We start from the raw sequence: 23,848 nt of genomic DNA on the forward strand, positions 1-23,848 counted from the left end.
TTTCTCTATGCCTTCTATAGACGGTAGCTGATACAGGTTTATTGATGTAATATTAACTGTTCATTCTAGTTTTAAATTATAAATTATATTTTATTGAGCAAGAAATTATATTTTTCAATAATTTCATAATGAGTTTTCATATTGAGATGGAATATTTTGTCAATTAATTATTAATTCTAAATTGTTGAAATCCGTTCTGGCAACAGAGTAAAGCGAGAAAGAGGTAGCGCTATCCGTTTTGTTGAGTAATAGACAAGGATAGCAATACCATTGCTAATCAAACACTGCTATTATAACGTGGAACTTACCATAGCAACGCTGTACTCCTATCTTTCTCCACTGCCATTATAACGTTGACCTCACTATACGATGGATGATTTTCGATTTCTGTAGATCGACATATTGGACTCGACACTAGATAATTTACGTTCATTGTTCAACAACGCAATGTTTTGTGATTCAACCACGGATGATTCTTGATTACAATGGTAGAGTGGCACTTTGGATTCAAGAAGCGATGATTCACGACCATTGTTTAAAGACGGAATGCTTGGTGAATCAACTGATGATTTTCGATTACTGTAAATCGACATTTTGGACTCGACACTAGACAATTTATGTTCATTGTTTAACGACGGAATGCTTGGTGAATCAACTGATGATTTTCGATTACTGTAGATCGACATATTGGAGTCGATATGACATAATTCACGTTCAGTTTTCAACAACGCAATGTTTTGTGATTCAACGAATGATTTTCGATTAATGTAGATCGACATATTTGACTCGACACGAGATAATTCACTTTCATTGTTCAACGACGCTATGTTTGGTGAATCAACGGATGATTTTCGATTACTATAGATCGACATTTTGGACTCAACACGAGATAATTTACGTTCAATGTTCAGTGACGCTATGTTTGGTAAATCAACTGATGATTTTCGATTACTGTAGAGTGAAACTTTGGATTCAAGAAGTGACGATTTCCGGTTGGATGACACCATTTTGGTTGATTCAATGATGGATGACTTGCGGTCACCACAGAGTGACACCGCGACGGATGACCGTTCGTGGTGCAGCGATTGGCTGGCGGTGCGACACCGTAGCATGTGGCCGAAGGTGTGCCGAAACTGGGCGTTGTTCCAGGCGTAGACATACGGGTTGAGTGACGAACCTGCGCAGGCGAGACAGAGGGTGCTGCGGTAGAGGGCGGGCGAAGCGAGGCTGATGGCTAGCACCAGAGGCAGCCAGGTTAGGGTGAACGTAGCCATGATTGTTAGCACTACCTGTCAACAAGATAGAAGTCATCAGCTATTATTATTTTTATTCCCCTTTGAGGTTTTGCTTGACCACCCTTTCCCTGGGCTTTGACCCCCAAGCATGAGTGACAAGGAAGAGTGATAATATTAGTATTATTTCTCATGTGAAGCTGTATAATTTGAGTTTAATGACGTATGTACATGTTGGCCCAATGAAGACCAATGTCTACCAGGGCCAGTGTGTGGATGGATGGTTTGCCAGCGCTGGCTTTCATTGGCCTTCATAAGGAATTTCGCCTTTACCGGGCTCTGCTTACTGAACCAACGACTGGGCCAACACGTGGCTACAGTATTGATATGAAGATGGTGAATCATGAGAATAGGCTTGTCTAGTAAAGAGGTCCTTATTGTTAGCTGCCCTGTCGGTTTGTGCAAGAGAAAGAGTGCATGCGCATTAATCTGTTCCTCTACAAGCAGTATAGAGCTTGTAATTTGTGAACTATTCTCTTATTGATCTTTAGCTGTTTTGGAATTTATGTTGTAGTAGTTGGTATATATAATATTGTGTTGTGACAATACAGCAATTTTATTTTATACTAGCAGGTAACTCGTGCTCCGCAAGGCTTTGTAAATGCACATTCACTACAAAATTATGTTGCTAATAGTAATGGAATGACAGTTGATAATTACACATCTACAGTAAAATTATGTTGCTTCTTCGTCCACTGTTTGATAACGAATTTAACAAGAAGGATAAAAACTTCAAAAAACTTCAAGCCATTCCCTGTCTGATTGCATCACTATTATGGAAACGAGCGGCCTTTATAGCACACATTACTTACTATAGGACCACTAACTGATTGATGTAAGCACGTTTTTACTTTCCTTGCCCTACTACCATAGGTAAGGAAAGTATTGCTTTCCAAAAAAAATTAAGGTACCCCAATTTCAAGTTTTCTATACGTTTCAAGGTCCCCTGAGTCCAAAAACATGATTTTTGGGTATTGGTCTGTGTGTGTGTATGTGTGTATGTGTGTGTGTGTGTGTGTATGTCTGTGAACACGATAACTCCATTCCTAATTAACCGATCGACTTGAAATTTTAAACTTAAGGTCCCTATACCATAAGGACCCGACAATAAGAAATTCAATAAAATTCAATTCAAGATGGCGGAAAAAATGGCGGATAATTACTAAAAAACCATGTTTTTCACGTTTTTCTCGAAAATGGCTCTAACGATTTTCTTTAAATTTATATCATGGATAGCTATTTATAAGCCCTATCAACTAGCATAAGTCTCATTTCTGGGGAAATTTCAGGAGCTCCGTAATATTCTTGAGAAAAATGGCGAAAAATGACTAAAAAACCATGTTTTTCACGGTTTTCTCGAAAACGGCTCCAACGATTTTCTTCAAATTTATACCATGGATAGCTATTTTTAAGCCCTATCAACTGGCATAAGTTTCATTTCTGGGAAAATTTCAGGAGCTCCGTAATATTCTTGAGAAAAATGGCGGATAATGACTAAAAATCCATGTTTTTCACCGTTTTCTCGAAAACTGCTCTAACGATTTACTTCAAATTCATACCATGGATAGATATTCATAAGCACTATCAACTGGCATGAGTCTCATTTCTGGGAAAATTCCATGAGCTCCGTAATATTCTTGAGAAAAATGGCGGATAATTACTAAAAAACCATGTTTTTCACGATTTTTTCAAAATAACTTGACCGATTTTTTTTCAAATTCATACTCTGTATAGTTATTTATCAGCTCTATTAACTGGCATGAGTCTCCTTTCTGGGAAACTAATGGGGGGTCCACCCCATCCTTGAGAAATGGACTTTGTAACCTCCTTCTCGTGCATGAGGTAGGTAGGTAGAGCAGTTCATAAAAAGTACACATAGTCGAGATATTTCATCTGTAGAACAGCTGTTTTGACGACTTTAAAAAAATGACGACTAAAAAAAATCATTGAATTTCACAATTTACACAAAGGAAAAAGTACTCTGAAAACAATTATATATACACATATACAAAAGTCTGATCGTAGTTTCGAATATGAGCAAGGAAAGTTGTGTGAGTGTACCACACCAGATTTTTCTGTTCAGCGGTGATTTATTTTACACTTTTATCTTTATTTCTTTCTTAGGCATACGGAACTGCAATAAATAATCTTTATCAAACTTATTCTCTAAAATATTTTTCCTCTGGAAAAATTTTACTTTATCCTGATAATTAATTCCCATCTTCGATGCTAACCTTGGATAACATTGTAAAAAGTATTTTTTCTACAACTGCGCGTAAAAAAAGAATTTACATACTCAATTAATTCTCCTCGTAAAACAGCTTATTTCTGAGGAGAAACTTTTTCGTTCGCTAACCATCCGCGCATGCGCAGTCGATTTTCTTTACGCTCGGTAATCATTCGCGCATGCGCAGAAGAGTTTCTTTACGCTCGCTAATCAGCTGATGGTAAGCAACTCGCCAAAAGGTCAGATCTTAACCTAAAAAGTCGGTAATTGTAACTCCGCCGATATAAGTAATTCAACAGGTTTGGGCAGTTGTAGAAAAAAATGTGTATGTAATTCGCGCATAATGCTTCTTTATCGCTCTTGCAAAAACTGTTTTGCGCGAGCGATAAAGAAGCATTACGCTCTTAATACATAAATAGCTATTGATCTGAACTGACCTGCAAGCAAGACCTCCTCAGCTCGTTGACATTAGTACGCCTTAGTTTGTACGCCTGGTGTAGGGCCTCCCGCCAAATTCGCCAGTAGATGCCAAACATGGCCGCCCAGCTGAGCGTGAAGGCCGGTGCCAGGATGAGGTGGGGTGGGGGGAGAGGGATGGTAGACCAGTAGAGAGGGGTGGAGGAGATGAGTAGCGCTAGCAACCACCCGGCGGCTAGGAGGAGATGAGCTCTTCTGTCGGACAAAATAATGCAAAAAATGGGGTGAAAGTAGAGAAAAAATGAATGGAATAGGATGTGATCACATTGGATGCGTTTATATGTAAGTGCATAGAATAAGATAAATCTTCATCTATCAAAATATGTAGGTTCATTCCAAGAAGTTTATTTATTTATTTATTCATATAAAAGTACAATTAAGGTAAAAACAACAAGCATTCTCCCAAAACTGTTCTAAACCTTAATTTTGAATACACAGTCTAGAGGTTATGTAAATGATAACTTAAGGCTGTGCAAAGGCTAAAAATAAACTTTCTACTCGTGATATTTTACAAAGTTTTTCGATTTGTATATCATCAAGCTATCAAAATGAAAAGGTTTTCTCAGGAAAACATTTTTTCCGATCATTACTTTTTGAGATATGAGCGCCTGAAGTTTGAATTTTTGGGACAGAACATTTCAAATTCGGTAAAATATATACCTAATCCATGAGATTTGGAGGATGGATTCTTCATGGTATTGTTGATCTAGTAAAACAAGAACTTTCTGAAAATATCAATTTTTGAAAAAGTTATTCAATCTACCAAAAATAACTCAACTAAAAGTTATTTTTAGTAAATTGAATAACTATCTTGAAAATCGATATTCTCAGAAAATTTTTGTTTTACTAGATCAACAATACCATGAAGAATCTATCCTCTAAATCTCATGGATTTATCTCTTACCGAATTTGAAATGTTCCGTCCCAAAAATTTAAACCTTAGGCGCACATATCTCAAAAAGTAATGATCAGAAAAAAAATGTTTTCCTGAGAAAACTTTTTCATTCTGATAGCTTAATGATATACAAATCGAAAAACTTTGAAAAATATCACGAGTAGAAAGTTTATTTTTAGCCTTTGCACAGTCTTTATTCACACACTATTTTGAGTTGATAATTTTTTGCAGCTGATTCAACCGCATATTGGAGTAGATGACATTTGAAGACAATGCCTTCTCATTGAGAGGTTTGTCAACATTCTAACCATAATTGAATGATTTGAATAAGAGACACCCTGCAAATGCATTGGAATAGTGCACACTTGGTTATGCATGACCAAGCGTGCAGATGAGAAACAAACTCTGGAAAGAGATATAGGAACACTCACACTGAACGCGTGCACTTGCTGGTTGCAGCTATAGACAAGTCACAACGTGTTTCAATGTTTATTTCTAGATTTCCGGCTTGTATGTTTTTCGGCTCATGCATGATCTGACGTGCACTTGCATATATACGCATCCTATGTGATAATACGGTACCCTTAGGGCAAAACCATATTGAGCGTTTTTTCAGGCGTTTTTAGATTCGGCAAGGCAGGAAGCTTTCCAATTGGCTGACTGAGTTGGCGCCTGAAAAAACGTTTAAAGTGGTCTAGCTCGTAAAGTGAAGTTCATGCGAAGTTATGTAAAGTTTATTCAAATTTATGTCGCTGTTCCAATCAAGTAAGAACTCGAATCAAATCATATTTATTCCACAATAACAATATAATATTTTCCTTTCACATAATCAAATTGAAACTATTTACATACGTACTAGAATTTTGTTTCCATGCAACTTGAGAAGAGTACAACAAAATGTCAGTACTTTTTATTATTTATCCATTTTGGACATTTTGGATGACTAACTTACCGATTAGTCATGGCTGTCTCGTATTTGAATGGATGCAGTATTGCATAGTAGCGGTCGACTGCTATTGCAATCACGTTGATCACTGATGCACTGCAGGCTAACAGAGTTAGTACAAGTCTGCAATGTAAAAACATATTAGTAACAACCTGATTTTAAAATTAATATAACAAAATAGATTAAAAACACAAATTAAAACTACTGGTTTCTATGTTCCACATCATCTTCAGGCTTAAAACTTGAAACCTAATTTCAAAAAAGGGTACTATAATGCTATTTTATAAATAAAAATAAGTATCCCTGAATACATACATTTTAAGTAGTAACAACCTGATTTTAACATAGATAAAAAACACAATTGTTCAGATTGTACTTACTAACTTACAAAGACATTGGAGTATCAATCTCTATAATTATACCAAGTATCACTAATTGGAAAAACATCAGATTATAAATTTTCATAATCATGATGATACATTTTTAAAATTGTAGACAGGAAAATATAATTTTCTAAAATAGTCAGTATCCTGATTTAGAGCTCTGACTCCTCGCTACTGTATATTAATTTCTGTTCAAGTTTTTCTGTCCTTTCAAAATCATATTTATTTAAAACTAGCAGGAAAATCGTGCTCCGCAAAGGTCTAATTAAAACTTGACCTACTGAGATCTTGAAGAATTTAAAATAGGCCTATAACCATCCTCGGTTAATTAAGAATCTATATGCAAAGATTCATGTAATTCAGTCGAGTAGTTCAGACGTGATGATGTGTCATTCGTGAATTTCCAATCCCCATACATGTATAAGCCGATTCTTCCCTATAGATTACTCTACCCATGAATAACATCACTAGTTTCTCGGTGGTCTCCTAATGCACTAGATGTCTTAAGTCATAAAAAGTGGGTTGAGTATATCTCACCTGAGCAAGCAAGCTACCCGACTCCCCGCCAACTCGGGCGCCAGATCGAAGGCCATGTGACCAAGCAGCGCGACACCTATTAGGCTGTCGGACAGGGCTAGACTGATGACAAACCGGTTGCTGACCGGCTGCTGGCTCAGCTGCAGACTGGAGCAGAGCACGTAGAGGGTGACCACGTTGCCACATGCTATCAGCACCAATAGGACACCGTGCAGGGTGACCCACAGCAGCAGGGCTGACTGTACCGTCACTGTGTCACAGGCGGTGGTCACTGTACTTGTCGAGTTTGGTTCAAGGTCAAACAACATGGCGGTTGGGTGGGGGAAGTGGGTGGGAGGGAGACGGTGTCATGTTGGTGCAAGGCTTCAGATGTTGTTAGGTTTTGGTGGTGACTGTACTCGTCGAGTTTAATTCATGTTGGTGTAGTTTTTGCATGTGGTATACCTGTGAAATAGAGAATAGTATTGAGAAAGAAGTGAACACATACTGAAGTTCTAATATTTAGGCAAACCAAACATCATTTTTCGGGTTCATTTTGGAGGTTTGTACAGCCACGGTGTCACAGGAAGAGGAGGTGTTGGTGGTGACTGTACTCGTCGAGTTCAGTTCAAGGTCAAACATGATGGCGAGGTGGGGAAGGGCGACGGTGTCATCATGGTGCTAGGGTTGGATCTTGTTAGGTGGTGTACTTGTGAAATAGGACTGTACAGAGCATAGGATTAGAAGATGGTGTACCTGTGGAATGTAGAATAGGATTAGTATAGAATCGAAATAGTAGTAAACAAGTACTGGAGAAGTTTTAATATTTTGGTAAAGTAATTTTGTGGGTTCATTTTGTAGGTCTTTCTGTTATAGTGAAGTCCAAAATGGAGAATAAAATAAAAATGAAATTATGGTATTTGACTCGCCTATAGTGAGGTCCTCGTTATAATGTCAGTGAGGAGAAACAGGAGAACAGCGATGCCGATTCTCTGTCTTACCACTGCCTTCTTTAGAGGATTGCTGATACCAGTATATCTGATGTAATATTAACTGTCTTTCTTGTTTTAAATAATCAATTATATTATATTAGTCAAGAGAATATTATACTTTTTACTTTCCTTGCCCTATTACCATAGGTAAGGAAAGTATTGCTTTCCGAAAAAAATTAAGGTACCCCAATTTCTAAATTTCTTACGTTTCAAGGTCCCCTGAGTCCAAAAAAGTGGTTTTTGGGTATTGGTCTGTGTGTGTGTGTGTGTATGAGTGTATGTGCGTCTGTGTACACGATGTCTCATCTCCCAATCAACGGAATGAGTTGAAATTTGGAACGTAAGGTCCTTACAATATAAGGATCCGACACGTAAAATTTCGATCAAATGCGATTCAAGATGGCGGCTAAAATGACGAAAACGTTGTCAAAAACAGGGTTTTTTGCGATTTTCTCGAAAACGGCTCCAACGATTTTGATTAAAGTTATACCTAAAATGGTCATTTTTTAAGCTCTATCAACTGCCACGAGTCCCATATCTGTAAAAATTCCAGGAGCTCCGCCCCATCTTTGCAAAGTTTGGTTTTAGATTCCCAATTATCAGGCTTCAGATACAATTTAAACAAAAAAATTCAAGTGGAAAACATTGAGCATGAAAATGTCTACAATTAATGTTCAGTAATATTTTCACCTAAAATTGAAAATAAGCTCGAAATTCGAGAAAATGTTTTATTTCAATTACATTGATTCTATTGAATGAAGAGATAGCAGACTTCATGTGTCTCAAGCGTTATTTTCCTGTCACCAGCTGGCTTGGATCTTCGAATACTTGAGATGCGCGTGAACACTAACGTCAGGTGATAAATTTTCATAACGGCAAGGAAAGTTGTGTGAGTGCGCCACACCAGATTTTTAAATAATGATTTTTTTATTGAGATTGAATATTTTATTGATAAATGATTTGTGTGCAATGTTAAAAAACTAACTGTCTACTTTGCGGAGCTAGAAAAGGAAGCGCTATCTGCTTTGTCGATTGATAGACAAGGATAGCAACACCAATGTTAATCAAATACTGACATTATATAGCGTGGACCTCACTATAGAAAGACATTCGGTCAACGCTGTATTACATTCCGAATATTCCCAACTTCGGAAATTGCTTCCGAGAGATTAAACATTGAATAATTTTTTTTTCCAAATTGATTATGGACCCTGTTGTTAGCACATTTAGTTGTAAGGGCTGTACTCTATTGTTGATGTCGATTGCTTGATTTCATTCATGTTGTACTAACTGGATTGATTGAGTAAGGCTGCTTTATTCAGAGAGATAATCTAGCCTATTATTAGATGGTAACCAATCGCCCTCAACGATCTACATTGTTATGGAAATTTGCAAATAACTGCTAACAACTCTAGCTTTCCAGTGCAGTTTGCAATGTGCCGTAACAGAGCTGGTCTCATTTTCGCATTGTATTCATCTTACATTTAATTTTGGATGAAAAGTTGTATTCTTTCCAATTATTGTATATTGATTCAAACTAGTGTTATTTTATTGTTTAATTCTAATTGTATGCTGATTTATCTTCGTCTGTTATTTTGGTCTCTATACGTCTATAGTGAGGTCCACGTTATGATGGCAGTGGAGAAAGATAGGAGAACAACGTTGCCGACCCTCTGTCTAGTCAATGCTTTCTAAAGACGGTAGCTGGTACAGGTTTATTCATGTAATATTGACGGTTCATTCTTGTTGAAATAATCAATTTATGTTTTATTAAGCAAGAAATCATATTTTTCAATAACTTCATGATGAATTTCAATTATTAAGATAAAATATTTTGTTAATCAATTATTAATTCTACATTGTTAAAAGATGATCTTGCAACAGAGCAAATCGAGAAAGAGATCCTCTCTCTTGTCAATGCTTTCTATAGACGATAGCTGATACAGGTTTGTTTATGTAATATTGACGGTTCATTCTCGTTTAAATAATCTACTTATGTTCTATTAAACAATAAATCATATTTTTCAATAATCTCATGATGAATTTCAATTATTAAGATGAAATATTTTGTTAATAAATTATCGATTCTACATTGTTAGAAGACGATCTGGCAACAGAGCAAAGCGAGAAAGAGATAGCGTTATCCGCTTTGTTGAATGATAGACAAGGATAGCAATACCATGGCTAATCAAACACTGCCATTATAACGTGGACCTCACTATACATCACTGTTCATCCAAAAGTATATCTAATTGATCCAATTTCGAGAAGAATACGTCCATTTCCATTTTGTTATTGGACTCAATTCGCCAATTTTCTTGATTTCGATCCTTTTTATGAAAAGAAGAAGTTGCTTGTTTTTTTTTTTTAATAATTATGCGGCCCCGACTGCTTTGATGATAACTGTGGCCTTGCTCTTCAATTTGGTCTCAGTACGATTGTTTCATGATCAAATTTTCTAGTCTAATTTGCAACTGGGTGGCAATATTCCGCCTCTTAATTACAATTGTTGAAAACCAAGCGTCCATTTTCATTCCAATTTTATTTATTATTTATTGCTGTCTGAAATAATGGCTTAAATTAAATAGTTGATAGCATCATAAAATGTGGAAAAGTATGTAGTATTAGATTCAATAAAATTCATTCATGTGCCACAATTTCGGTAATTGAACGAATTCTTTCATCTGTCACAATTGCATTCACCAAACATTTTCTTTTGAGGGCTATTTTAAATTTAACTGTAGTGTTTTAGAAACTTATATTACAATAATAAGAAGCAAGTAACTAACCAAGAAGAAGCAAGTAAGTATTAAAGTAACTATTAGTAATTAGTAAAGTAACTATTAGTAAAGTAAAACAAGTAACTATTAAAGAAATAGGCTCAAATGCTTTCAGAATAATTTTGATGTATACATTCAACCAACCACCATTTGAACTTGGGCCTGATATTATAATGTTGCCAGTGTTTTGGGCAAGATGTGCCAGTGGTTTTGAGCTACTTGTTTAAGGCCTGCCGCAAAATAGACCCACGCTAATCCACGAAAAGCAACCCACGCCGTGGGATGTTTTGTAAACCATTGCTAGGCTTCTCCAGACAATTGTGTAATGATAATAATACATACAATGAATAATCCACTTGTCAGCTGATTGATTATGAATAATTTCTATAGCAATGGTTTACATAACATCCCACGGCGTGGACTAGCGTGCGTCTACTTTGCGGCGGGCCTAATAGTATGAGGTTTGGCTTATTATACAAGTACATAGCTCCTAAAAGATCATGAAGATCTCCTAAGGATCTTGAAGATACAGATGGAAATTGAATTGGTTCAAATGCTAATTAATGAATAATTATTATTAAACGAAAATCCCATTTAAATTATGTAAATAACCCCGAAAATTTCTGCTACTGCAAATATTGACAACAGGGTAAACAGCTAGAAGGAAATTTTATACCTGTTGTCAATATTTGCAGTAGCAGAAGTCTTCGGGGTGATTTACAGCATTTAATTGGGGGTTTCGTTTAATAATAATTATTGATCTTGAAGATCTCAATATCTTGAATATCTCTCTAAGATTTAAGGAATCCAAGGACAAAATAGACATAATACAGATAAATTAGTACATTCAATTCTCCAAATCTTCTTAATAAACACTATATAACTCAAAATTATTTATAAAATAAATTATATTTAATGTCTATCTACCGAAATAAATCTATTATATCTACCACATTTAGATTTAGTCCAGACTGTCTCAGCATTTCAGCATTATAAATGCATCCCATTTAACTAATGTTTACAGTGTAAAGTGTATATCACTATATAGTGAGGTCCTCGTTATAATGGCAGTGTTTGATTAGCAATAGTATTGCTATCCTTGTCTATCATTCAACAAAGCGGATAGCGCTATCTCTTTCTCGCTTCACTCTGTTGCCAGATCGACTTTTAACAATGCAGAATTAATAATTGATTAACAAAATATTTCATCTTAATTATGAAAATTCATTATGAAATCATTGAAAAATATCATTTCTTGCTTAATAAAATATAATTGATTATTTTAAACGAGAATGAACCAGTTAATATTACTACATCAATAAACCTGTATCAGCTACCGTCTATAGAAATCATTGACAAGACAGAGGATCGGCAACGTTGTTCTCCTGTCTTTCTCCACTGCCATTATAACGTGGACATCACTATACACTATCAGGGTGTAAGAGAAGGAAAAGATGCAATAATTAGTGTAGTTCTATTTTTACTAGTTTAGTATTATAGTATAGAGCAGCAGTTGGAAATATAGTGACGTGTTGTGTTGATAGATAGCGTGTGACAGTCCTTCCTGTCTTGTATGTGTCATGTCAACCAATAAATTGGCCGAATAATATTTTTAGTGAGCTATTTGTTTTGAAGTTGTAAAAAATCGTAGCCAATTATCAGCACTGGTCATTGTGACGTCATCACTAAATACTATTGTTCAAGCTTGTTTGTTTTACTTTGAGTTATTGGGTTTTGACACTTGGGTCCTGAAACTGTTGAAAAATTTTGCAATATAGTAAAGCTTTAACGTGGATGTATCTGGTTATTCATGATTTCAATTTTAGTCTAAATAATTCCATTTCGATTCTTATCATTATCATTGAAGTTTTCTTTCATTGATATAATTTAGATTACCTAATTGAAATATTGATTAATTTATTGGCTTTTCTATACTATAATAAAGGAAAGAATTGGCTTATGCACGTATGGGATAGGAAATTCACGAATGACGCATCATCACGTCTGAACTACTGGACTGGTTAACTTCAAATTTTGCATATAGATTCATTATTTACTGAGAATAATCATAGGCCTATTTTAAACCCTTCGAGATTTCTGTAGGTCAAGTTTTCAATTCGTCAAGTTTTCAATTAAACCCTTTGGTAGCACGGGTTACCTGCTAGTTGATAATATACGTAACTAAGTGCTGGTTGCACAACAGCCGGTTAAATTTTAACCGTGTTTAATTCCACGAGAACCAATCAGAGAAGCTGTCTCTTCATAAACGCCATCTCTGATTGGTTCTCATGAAATTAATCACGGTTAAAATTTAACCGGCTGTTGTGCAAACGGGCCTGAGCTTTTAATTTGTCAAGATTTTAATTATACCTTGCGGAGAACGGGTTACCTAGTTCTTAATATCTTTCATTTTGATCCATGTCGTTGAAGTTTCCTATCATTCCTATACTTCAGATCACCAAATTGGAAAATGGAAATATTTATTCATTTATCGGCAAATTGACTATATATCCATCCAAAATGACTAACGTTGAATTGGAGGCTAGGGCCCGCCGCAAAGTAGACCCACGTTAATCCACGCACGCCGCTCCAACCCACACCGTGGGATGTTTTGTAAACCATTGCTATATGACTAGTAGTTATGTGAACAGTAGACCTCACGCAATATTCTCATCCACAAGTACCTGATTGAAACTATAGGACCTTATGGAAATACAGCAATAGACTGGCTTTTTACTATAGTCTGATTTTTACTCCAATATTGGCCTATGAAGGAGGCTCCTCTTCCTTCAATATCATCCTTAAAATGCAAAATTTCCAAAAAACCTTTTATATACGTCGCCGCGCAATTAAAAAAGGAACATAACTGTCAAATTTCATGAAAATCTATTTCCGCGTTTCGCCGTAAATGCGCAACATTTAAACATTAAGAGAAATGCCAAACCGTCGACTTGAATCTTAGACCTCACTTCGCTCGGTCAATTATTCATAATCAATCAGCTGACAAGTGGATTAGCAATGATTTACAAAACATCCCACGGCGTGGGTTGGAGTGGCGTGGATTAGCGTGGGTCTACTTTGCGGCGGGTCTGAGGCCCGGTTGCTCAAAAGCAGGATAAATTTTAACCGTCATTAATTCCACGAGAACCAATCAGAGAAGGCATTTTTGAAAAGACGGCTTCTCTGATTGGCTCTTGTGAAGTTAATCATGATAAAAATTTAACCGGCTTTTGTGCAACCTGGCCTAAGAGTCTTATTCTAGTATTAATTATTTACTACAATTGTTTATTATTTATTAATTATTTTATTTCTGTTGATTAGTGATTGGATTAACTGAAGAGGTTCACTACATTTATACAAATTTTTGTTGGAATTTTTCTCTTTTACAATTTTTAAACTTTGATTTGAAGCACAGTACTCTTAAATCGAGGATTTGTTTATTCTCTACATAAATATCTACTCATTTTCTTATTTATTTATTCATAATATTGAAAGATACAATATCATTCTAAACTATGAATTATTGTGAAAGGAACAACAGTCTTAAAGCCCAAAACTGTTTCTTTCCCAAGTTTGGATAGAAATTTTCCAAAAATAGGTTATGTTTATCACTTCATAATACCATTCTACAAAAATCAATCACTTATCACTTCATAATACCATTCTACAAAAATAAATCACTTACCAAGTATTGTAGCTCCAGATTATCCTCTTGTTATTCACATTATTTAGAGCAATTCCAATGGGTTTTCATCACTTTGAAAATGTTGTTCTTTGAATATACTACCACTTAATACAATTTGCTCCATAACATTGCATTTGAAATGAACCTTCCATTGTATTATTTCAATGAGAATTCACCTTCTTGAAATGTCTTATAAAGTGAGTTCGATTATCACTTTCCTCATAATGAGCAATTGCATTGGATTTGAAGAGTAATAGTCATAATTCCCCAGAAAATAGTAGATTTTCTCATGAATACAATGTTTAATTCAATCTGTTATTTTTCACAATAATATAAATTATATTGAAGATTTGTTTGGCAACAATTAGAACAATGAATCTTTTCCACAATGAAGTGTCCCGATTTTCATCAATTATACTGTTATAAAATTTGAATTTGAACTAACTCTCCACAATAATGTTGAAAAATAATTAATAATTCATTAGCATTTGGATAATTGCAAAATCTCAGTAATTTCTATCTGTAGAAGTTAATCCTTGATAAATCTGGATTATCTCTATAACAAATTAAACTGCAATTCCACAATAAGTCTATTAACATGGAAAATATTTCTACCCACTCTGTTTAGAATCATTCTTAACAATGTTGTATTTTAACAGAAATATCCATAATATATCTTTTCCACAATATACGAACTATGATTTCAGAATAATTCATTAATATTGAAAATATGTAGATCCAGTCTCAGATATGAAATCACTCATAATCTCACAATATTTAATTCCAACATAATTTTCACATTGACGCAATAATTTTGAAATTCTGATTCACGCCGGATCTGTCTGTTTGAGCCGTAATTTCATATTAATTCGTAATAATGTTTAAAATATTTGTACTTTCATATTAAATATTAATATGCACTTATACTTTCATATTTGATATTTGAAATTTCATATTAATTTATAATAATGTTTAAAATATTTGAGGTTAGTTTCAAATACATTTAATCACTCACAATGATATTGAATTTCAATAGTATTTCTCACAATAAATGCATTAATATTGAACTTGTGATTCACGACTGTTCTATCCCACAATTTGAACCGTAATTCCACAATAATTTGAATTAATATTCAAAATATTCCAATTTCGTTTCAAATATATTTAATCACTCACAATGATATTGAATTTCAATAGTATTTCTCACAATAATTGCATTAATATTGAACTTGTGATTCACGACTGTTCTATCCCACAATTTGAACCGTAATTTCACTATAATTTGAATTAATATTTTAACTTTGTTTCAAATATATTTAATCACTCAAATGATATTCAATTTTAACAGTAATTTTCACAATAATAGCAATAATATTGAATTCTGATTTACCACTGTTGTATTCCACAATTTGAACCGTAATTTCACAATAATTGCATTAATTTTGAAACTATTGAGCCCGGTTCACACAATCGATCAGTAAAAAACACCTGCCCGTGTAAAGGTGGCCTTCACCTTGCTCTAATACAGGCACTGTGCTACTGATACTGTTCAACTACTGACTGACTGACTGACTACTGTCCCTTTTTTGATTGACTGAACTGACGGAGCTCTGTCGTTTTTTCCTACTCCCTCCCTTGTCACTTATCTTTCCCTCTCTTTTTTGTCTGTTCATCTCTATTCATCGTCTTTTTTTCTCTTCTCCAATTCTCTTTTGCTCGTGGCAAGTTTTCTAATTTTGGACAATCTCGGATTCCTATCTTTCATTCTTTATTCTACTGTATTTCCTTGAATCATTCGCATTTTTCCTGAATTTTATTATATTTTGTCTCTATTGCATTCCTTCTTCCTCATTCCTCTGCTACTTTCTAATTTTCCTTCTTTGTTTTGTCCGTAATTGGTTCATTCTCGTTTAAAAAAATAAATTATTTTTTATTAATCAAGAAATGATATTTTTCAATAATTTCATAATTAAAATGAAAATATTTAGTTAATTATTTAATCAATTCTACATTGTTAAGAGACGATCTGCCAACAGAGCAAAGCAAGAAAGAGATAGCGCTATCCGCTTTGTTGAACGATAGACAAGGATACCAATACCATTGCTAATCAAACACTGACATTATAACGTGGACCTCACTATAGGTATACCAAGAAATAATTTCTGCTTTCATGAATCTAATCAAATACATAATGGTATTTTGGAATTATCCATTGTGAAACTTGAATAATAAAAATACACTGGTATTTTTGACAACACAAACAGTGTTTTTCTATTCTGCCTTTTATATCTCTCTCTAAATCTCTTTTTTCCTGGTTGTTTTTCCTATTTCACCTTTTTTCTATTCATTTCTTTAGTTTTAATCTTTTTTCCTTTGCTCCTTTGCTTTTTCCAATTGCTCTTCGTTATATCCCCGCATTTATTTCTCCTTCATCTCCAATTTTCATTTTTTTATTTGAAGCTTCTATTGAAAATTAACCCATATAAACAAACCTTCAGTTTTGTGGACTCTTGTAAATATTGAAATAGGATTTTCGTTGATGTGGCTCCTTCTCGAAAGTGTATTGTGATCGAATTGAATTATTTTAAAAGAATGAAACAATTTGAACTTCAATCTCTTTTTCTTTCTGCCTCAATTTTTATCTCTACCTCTCTCTCTCTCTCTCTCTCTCCCAATTCACTCCTCTCTTTATCCTTTAGAGCAGCTATTTGCATCAATTTTCTCTCTGAATTCACAAGGCCTAAACTTGAACTCTGCATACATCACTTATATACCATGTGAGGTCCTCCTATAATTGGCATATAAAGTGGCTATTGTATGCTCTGCTCAGCTCCACTGCATTCAACGTGCTTTCAATTAGATGTCTATTCTATCCCTATCCCTATCCATATCAATGTCACGGCCACCCGTGAAAAGGAATGAATACAACTGTTTGTAGATTAGGAGAAGGTGAAAATTTAGAAAAATCTAAGTATTTTTTTCAAATTTTAACTTATTCCATGTTTTGATTTATTATGTAATTTTCATATGAGTGATTATCAGTTCTCATCTATTTCACTATCCATGACGAACTGCATACTAATAGTGGGTAGGTTTGTGATTTTGTATTGAAATTTTCCAAGTATTAGTGCAATATTTCTTAACTTTTCAACTTAATAACTTATAATTGCTTAACTTTTTTATCCATTGTGATACATTCTGTGATTCATTTAAAGTATTATGTCAACCTTCAAAATTCAAAATCTTCAAATCAGTATTCCTGAATCAAAAATCCATTGACGAAGCAGTGTGTGATATCATAACCTCAACTTTTGGACAGCATTAACATTTTATCAAAATTTTTGGAGAGAAATAGTACAGGCTCAGCCTAGTTTTCCTCCAATGTCATAATTATATTTTGTAGTCGAGTGGATCAGACGCTGGCTTCATGATTCAGAGACCCGGGTTCAAATCCCGGCCCGGGCAAGATATTTATCTCGGACCACTCCCATGTTTCGGATGGACACGTTAAGACGTCGGTAAAAAGCAGTCGTTAGGTCATGTCAGAGGCCCTAAAATTGATCAGTTGCGACCTGAAAACTCTGACACCAGACCTGAGCCAGCCAGGTCACTCGATGTTATTATTATTATTATATTATGATTGTAGTATTTTGTACAATAAATGAATAAATAAATAAACTGCAGGTTGATAATTTTTTTTTACGACTATTTCGAATTTTAACTATTTTTGACGATACTAGAGTCCGGTTGTAACCTGAGTGTAGTGTCGTCAAAAATCGTTCAAAAACGGATTATTAGTACTCGTAGAAGAATTGAATTAAATTTTTAGTTTAACAGTTAACATAGTTGAGCAGTCATCATAGTTGAACAGTTAACACAGTTGAACATTTATAGTTGAACAGTTAACACAGTTGAACATTTATAGTTGAACAGTTAACTCGGTTGAATAGTTAACGTAGTTGAACCGGAATTGATGAAACATATCAGATCCATCATTCCTGATAAATATGTCATAGTGGTATCAAGCATTGTTTTAGTTATAGGCGTTATTTTGACGAGAAAACTGTACTCAACTTTTGTATTAGAACTATACCCGAAGTAATAAGTTTGTTTTTTGGTCCTTCAAAATTATTCTTTTAATATGTGAATATTTCCTATTTTAGTGATGATAATAATGTAAAATATTTCTTCTGATTGGTTTTAAAGCATCTAAATTTGGAGATTCACGTTTTGAAAATAATTGAGGACTGAAAATTGTGTGAAGTGAACAACTACAAGACTCAACCTATTTTGGACTATGTGTTAACCTTATGTAAATTTGGGAGAGAAATAGTACAAGGTTACCTTTTTTTCTCTCCCTATCATTTTGATGATGTACTTAATGTGAGAATCAATAAAGAATAATAAATAAAGTAATAAAACCCGGATTCATTCATAATAATATCATAATACTATCACGCATTGGTTGAGTTTTTAGCGTTATTTTGACGAAAAATAACACTGGAATTTTGTATTTGAACATCTGAAACAGGCGGGCTTCTTGTATTGTTCCACCCAAATTTATACCCTGAAGAGGTCCCGTTTAATTTTCATTCATCTGAATCGTGTGACGTCACAGATGACTCATTCATTGTTTTTCTACTTCTCCAATTTATTTCTGTCTACAAACACCCAGCCTGCAGTGATGAATGGAGATAAACGCTTCCAAACTGGAAACCTAACTCGGATTGGCACCAACTCAATGATTTGTTTTCTCTTTTGTTGCCGGATTCTCTCACCCTTGTTCTCTTTCAAGCGTGACCTAGAGATGCGAACAGGAGATGAAGGCTTTTTGATAAAGATGGTAGGAAAGAGATAAGAAAAAAATGACTGAAAGATGGGGGTTTAGTAAAAAATTTATAGAACAGGACAGTACAATGTTGAGGATAGAATAGGAGTTTAGATTAGATTGGATTATAGATTAGAGTTCTTTATTTATGTATAATACAATTTATACTGGCTTATACACTAATTTGCATTTAATGACAGTATTGCTAACTATTCAACGAATTTTACAAAGTATGAAAAATGATTGATGATAATAAAGATTGAATGCAATTTGAATAACGATAATACAGTATAATTTATTTATTTTGAAAACATGAAAGCATAATATTGTGATGTAACTACATAAATCGGCGTTGTTTCAATAAACGAAACTTTAGATACCTTTTTATATGTGGATTTTCAAATTATACTACTGGATTAATTTGATGAAGGTATTCAGATGTATTATATATTCTTGGAAACACAGAAAATGGAAACATCGTGTTCATTACTCTGTGGTGGAAAGTTCTTCAGTTGATTTAATCTTATTGCATATTGTCATTAATCTTAGTTCAGTTCAAATCTTTCTATAGAGTTAGTTGTCATTGATCTTAGATTAAACCTTGGGTTGAATGTCCTTGAAATTTGTCATTAATCTTAGTTTTAATCAAATCTTTTTATGAAGTTGTCATTGATCTCAGTTTTAATCTTGAGTTGAGTGTTCGTTGAAATTGTCATATATCTTATTATTGTTTATTGTTTTTGAAGGGTTCAATGATCCAAAGGTTCAAAGAACCCCACATATCAACCGAAGCTTATTGTGTTCCCAAGTAGTATGTTAGTTAGGCAAACTAATACCTATGTCCTTTACAAGAACCAGGAGTTTTTCCCTATACTAACATTCCATTCATCACCTGGTTGCAATCCAGTGTGATATGCTTGGTAGTCTCTTCAGACTGATTAGTCCTCGTGACCTTCGTGAGCTCCATTCCTGGCCTTCTTTGTAGGTCCTTTCGCTGAGGAAGGGGCGGCCAAGTTGCCTCTAGGGCGCCCGGCCACCCCTGACTCAGCCTCTTGACCCACATTTGTGCCTAGAGTTTCACTCAACTCTGGTCTCTTGGGTTTTTTATTTTTGGGTCAAAGGCCTCACCTCTCCCAAGAAGTTTTGCCTAAATGGCCGCCCTTCTTTGAGCAGTGGTGAGGTTTGGTCTCTCCACCCACAACTCGTGACCTAGTTCCACTCCTGGCCTTTTTGTAGGTCGTTCCGCTGATAGAGGGAACGCCAAACTGCCTCTAGGGCACCCGGCGCCCGGCCACCCTCGACTCAGCCTCTTGACCCACATTTGTGCCTGGAGTTTCACCCATCTCTGGTCTCTTGGGTTTTTCTTTTTGACCCTCCGAAACTGCCCTGATGGGGCAGATCTTGTTGGTTTGAAGGCAAGGCAACTTCTGGAGTTGCCTTGAGGTCCATTTTAGTCGCCTCCTACGACAAGCAGGGATACTGTGGGTGAATTCTGGTTTTCTACACATTCCTGAGAACGATGATCGACTCAAAGCTCCCCCAACCCACAGGGGGCATCATATATCTTAGTTTAAATCGAGAATTTCTGTAAATGAGTATTCTGTGATATTGATATTAATCTTAGATAAATATCCAGTATTCTTCAAATTCTCATTGATCTCAGTTAAAATTAAATCTATCCATAGATTATTCTTTGATGTAGTCTTTTGATGATGATGTCTCAATTCTTGGATTGAATGTGTAGATTTTGTAAAAATGGATGTGAAATAAGACAACTCGATTTTTTTTGTAGTTGAGAAGTTGATATTGTGGTAATTATTCATATTGAATGAAAAAGATTAAGAAATTATCAAAAACCACAGATTTATTGAAACTTAGAAAGACCGGTTTCGGTTATTACACCATTGTCAATCTCTGATAAACCGGTCTTTCTAAGTCAATATTCTAATCAATAAATCTGTGTTTTTTGACAATTTCTTAGTCTTTTTCATTCAACTCGAAAAAATAGTTCCAAGACTGTAATAATTATTGTTGATATTTGTTGTGGTTGTATCTCTTGTCTTCATGATTTTATTTTTTTTCAACTATGTAGAGTATAAGATATCTCTTGTTCCACGAATCTTTGTTGCAAACTATATCTCAATTACTTCATTCTAAATCTCAATCTCCTTTCTATTTTCAAAATAGCTTTGCTCATTCCACCTTTTTTCTTTGTCTTCTTTTCCTTTTCTCCGTTCTCCTATTTTACTAATTTTTTCATCTCTCTCTATTTTCTCTCCATTCTATCCTCACAATTTCCAGTATTTTCTACTTTTTTAAATTGAATCTTCAAAGTTATTCCATTAATTTATTTTTGTTTTTTATTGTTGCAGGGTATCTTCCGTCTCTCTTGTGAGCATGTGCTGAAAGTAATGAAGAAAGGGATGGAAACTCTGTTGACTCTACTTGAAGCGTTCGTCTACGACCCGTTGATCGACTGGACGCCCGGCAACGAGACTGGGTACACAGGTAAGGCTCTTAATACACTCCCGTCGACGTCCCGTCGAAGGCAACTATTCAAATTCGAAACTATTTGCCATGAAAAGTAGAATTTATTCATTCAAACGTTACACTGCATAAGGTTCAATCTGTACTTAAGTTGAGGCACCTATTGATTTATTGCTGCCACTCATGGCTAAGCCACACGAGGCGTTTCGCAGACGAGTCGAAACGGCACGACAGGACAGAAGTTCTCTGATTGGCTGATTCGTGAGAGCATCCTCTCGATACGCTAACCCAATCAGCCAAGAGCTTACTATCCTGTCGTGCTGACTGAAAAACGCTTCGTATAGCTTGGCCCTAGTTGTATCGTCTTATGTGATCATGTCCAAAATAATGCAATCATGGTTTTCTGTAGTAATACAGGACGTTTCAAAATGAATAGCGGGGTTTTAACATGTTATAATATTTATTACATCAAAATTACAGCTACAAGTGATATATGGAATGAAAGAGAAACTCAAACAGGTTTACATGATAGCCTACAAGTGTTCAATGTGCGCACCATTCGTCACTCGGCACACGTCAAGAGAGTATGCGAGTTCTTCACAAACTGTGATGAGTGTCCCATTAGTAATTGCTGCAATAGCTGTTTCAAACCTGTTTCAATTCGGGAAGGTTGGCTGGTAATGGAGACACATAGACAAGATCCTTAATAAACACCCAAAGATAGAAATCACACTGAGATAGGTCGGGTGACCGTGGAGGCCATGCGCCTTTGAAAACTGTAAAACACAAAACGCTTTCTGTTCTCTAGTCACCATCAAGGTCTATAAATACAGGTCATGACACTCATGCTCCTTATGGAGCGGCCATTTTATGGGGTCTTTATAGCGGTACATTTGAAAATCCAATCTAATTCAATTTGTTCGTAACAAAATTGTGCATTTTAAAAACAATATTCTAGTTCAGATAATATTTGAATTCAGGTTTTCAATTTTTTAATAATGAATTTTCAATAATAAATGCTTCAATTATCCATTTATTTATTATTAAAAATTGTTCTTATTCTCGTAACTCAATTATTTTGATTCAAAAGGCATTGGGACAAGACAGAAGGCGAGGCCAATTTCAAAAAGAGTGTCAAGTTCCCGATCAATTAAATCCAAAAATCAACAATTCAGTTCCTAGTTGGAATCTAAATATTGTTATATTCTGTCGTACAATTTATTTTACAATTCAAAGCCAAGCAATATCACTTGAACAATATTACAAAATAACACATCATGTTGTTCAATCCATAATGATAACACCTGATAAATTTGAAAATTGGTGAACTAGGACCCCTTAAAATGGCGATTTTGCAATGCATCACGGGATTGTGTCATGACCTGTATTTATAGACCTTGGTCACCATGTTTGCTACTAGCGCTTTCCAACGGAAGACTAGTTTGTAAAATGAAGCTCACATATTCATACTACATGTTTACTTCCGGTATTTTTGTATTCTTCAATTGTCTTCAAATTCACCATTTCCCTCGTTAATCTGAATGTTGATGTTTCCATGTGTACTTTTTTTGAAATAAAGCTCTAATTAAACATTACTACATTTCTTATTAGACTACAGGTATTTTTGTCTTGTTTTGTTCGGATACCTGACTTCTGTAATTTAAAATTAATTTTAATTAATTTTGTAGGTGCTGTGTATGGCGGTGGTAGAGCAATAGCGCTTGAAACAAAACAAAGTCGTAAACAGCTGGAGAAAGAGGTGACGTTCTCAATGTTCGCCGTACGCATTGCCGAAATGAAGTATGAATGGATGGAGTACAGGTGAGTGCTCATTCATCAATATTCTAAACCTCTATAATAATACATAGAATGTGAACTTACTCATTGTTCTTTTAAGAAATGTGTAATATCATAGAGAAAGGATAGGGCGTTTATGTCGTAAATTTCAATGTTAACTCAAGCCGATAATCCAAGTAGTTATTTTTCGTGAAGCTATGTGATGCTGGTACTCTGATACTGTGCAATTCTTACACTCTCACTCGGCCAAAACAGTAATAATAGACAATAGTCGACAGTAATCGGCTTGGTCATCGAAGTAATGTTTTGTAAATTAATTGAGTTGAAAGATTTCTAAAATCGATTCACGGTTCAGTCTGGTACAGATTTAGTTGATTTATGTTTCAAATGGTTCATTGAAACATCTGACTATGTGTGAACATTCCCATAAGAACCAATGGTATTGTTTTTTGCTAGCCAAATCCATTGGAAAGCACCAATCAAGTATTTGAATAGTGTTTTTGTTTAAAGTATCATTGTATTGTGAGGAATTCTATTTGACTT

At 34.8% G+C, this 23,848-nt stretch overlaps 2 protein-coding genes across 3 annotated transcripts in view; one reads left to right on the top strand and one right to left on the bottom strand.

The window, feature by feature from the left end:
* Window positions 1-23,848, top strand: part of LOC111045691 (serine/threonine-protein kinase SMG1-like) — a 164,521-nt gene that overhangs the window by 90,175 nt on the left and 50,498 nt on the right. Inside the window, exons 38-39 of the mRNA XM_039429368.1 lie at window positions 21,394-21,529; window positions 23,197-23,329. Of these exons, the coding sequence (XP_039285302.1) occupies window positions 21,394-21,529; window positions 23,197-23,329 (269 nt within the window). The remainder of the gene's footprint in view (window positions 1-21,393; window positions 21,530-23,196; window positions 23,330-23,848) is intronic.
* Window positions 285-15,775, bottom strand: LOC111045696 (histamine H2 receptor). Of its 2 annotated transcripts, XM_039429856.1 has the most exons (7): window positions 14,194-15,775; window positions 11,828-11,832; window positions 6,758-7,176; window positions 5,844-5,960; window positions 3,957-4,191; window positions 943-1,289; window positions 285-849 (listed from the first exon to the last, which is right to left on the bottom strand). In XM_039429856.1, exons 3-7 carry the CDS (start codon window positions 7,063-7,065, stop codon window positions 363-365), a joined length of 1,494 nt encoding a protein of 497 aa, XP_039285790.1. In that variant the 5' UTR covers window positions 7,066-7,176; window positions 11,828-11,832; window positions 14,194-15,775; the 3' UTR covers window positions 285-362. The 2 variants fall into 2 exon arrangements, with proteins under 2 accessions (XP_039285790.1, XP_039285789.1); XM_039429855.1 differs by having other exon boundaries at window positions 285-1,289.

The sequence above is a fragment of the Nilaparvata lugens genome, chromosome 5 (assembly GCF_014356525.2).
Source record: "Nilaparvata lugens isolate BPH chromosome 5, ASM1435652v1, whole genome shotgun sequence".
NCBI classification, from domain to species: domain Eukaryota; kingdom Metazoa; phylum Arthropoda; class Insecta; order Hemiptera; family Delphacidae; genus Nilaparvata; species Nilaparvata lugens.

Bases quoted from the DNA above. Each gene is read 5' to 3' on its own strand.
- LOC111045696 (XM_039429855.1), bottom strand. From the start codon at position 7,065: ATGTTGTTTGACCTTGAACCAAACTCGACAAGTACAGTGACCACCGCC. The intron at 5,961-6,757 runs GTGAGATATACT...TTTACATTGCAG, and splicing joins CGGGTAGCTTGCTTGCTCAG to ACTTGTACTAACTCTGTTAG. The intron at 4,192-5,843 runs GTAAGTTAGTCA...TTTGTCCGACAG, and splicing joins GAGACAGCCATGACTAATCG to AAGAGCTCATCTCCTCCTAG.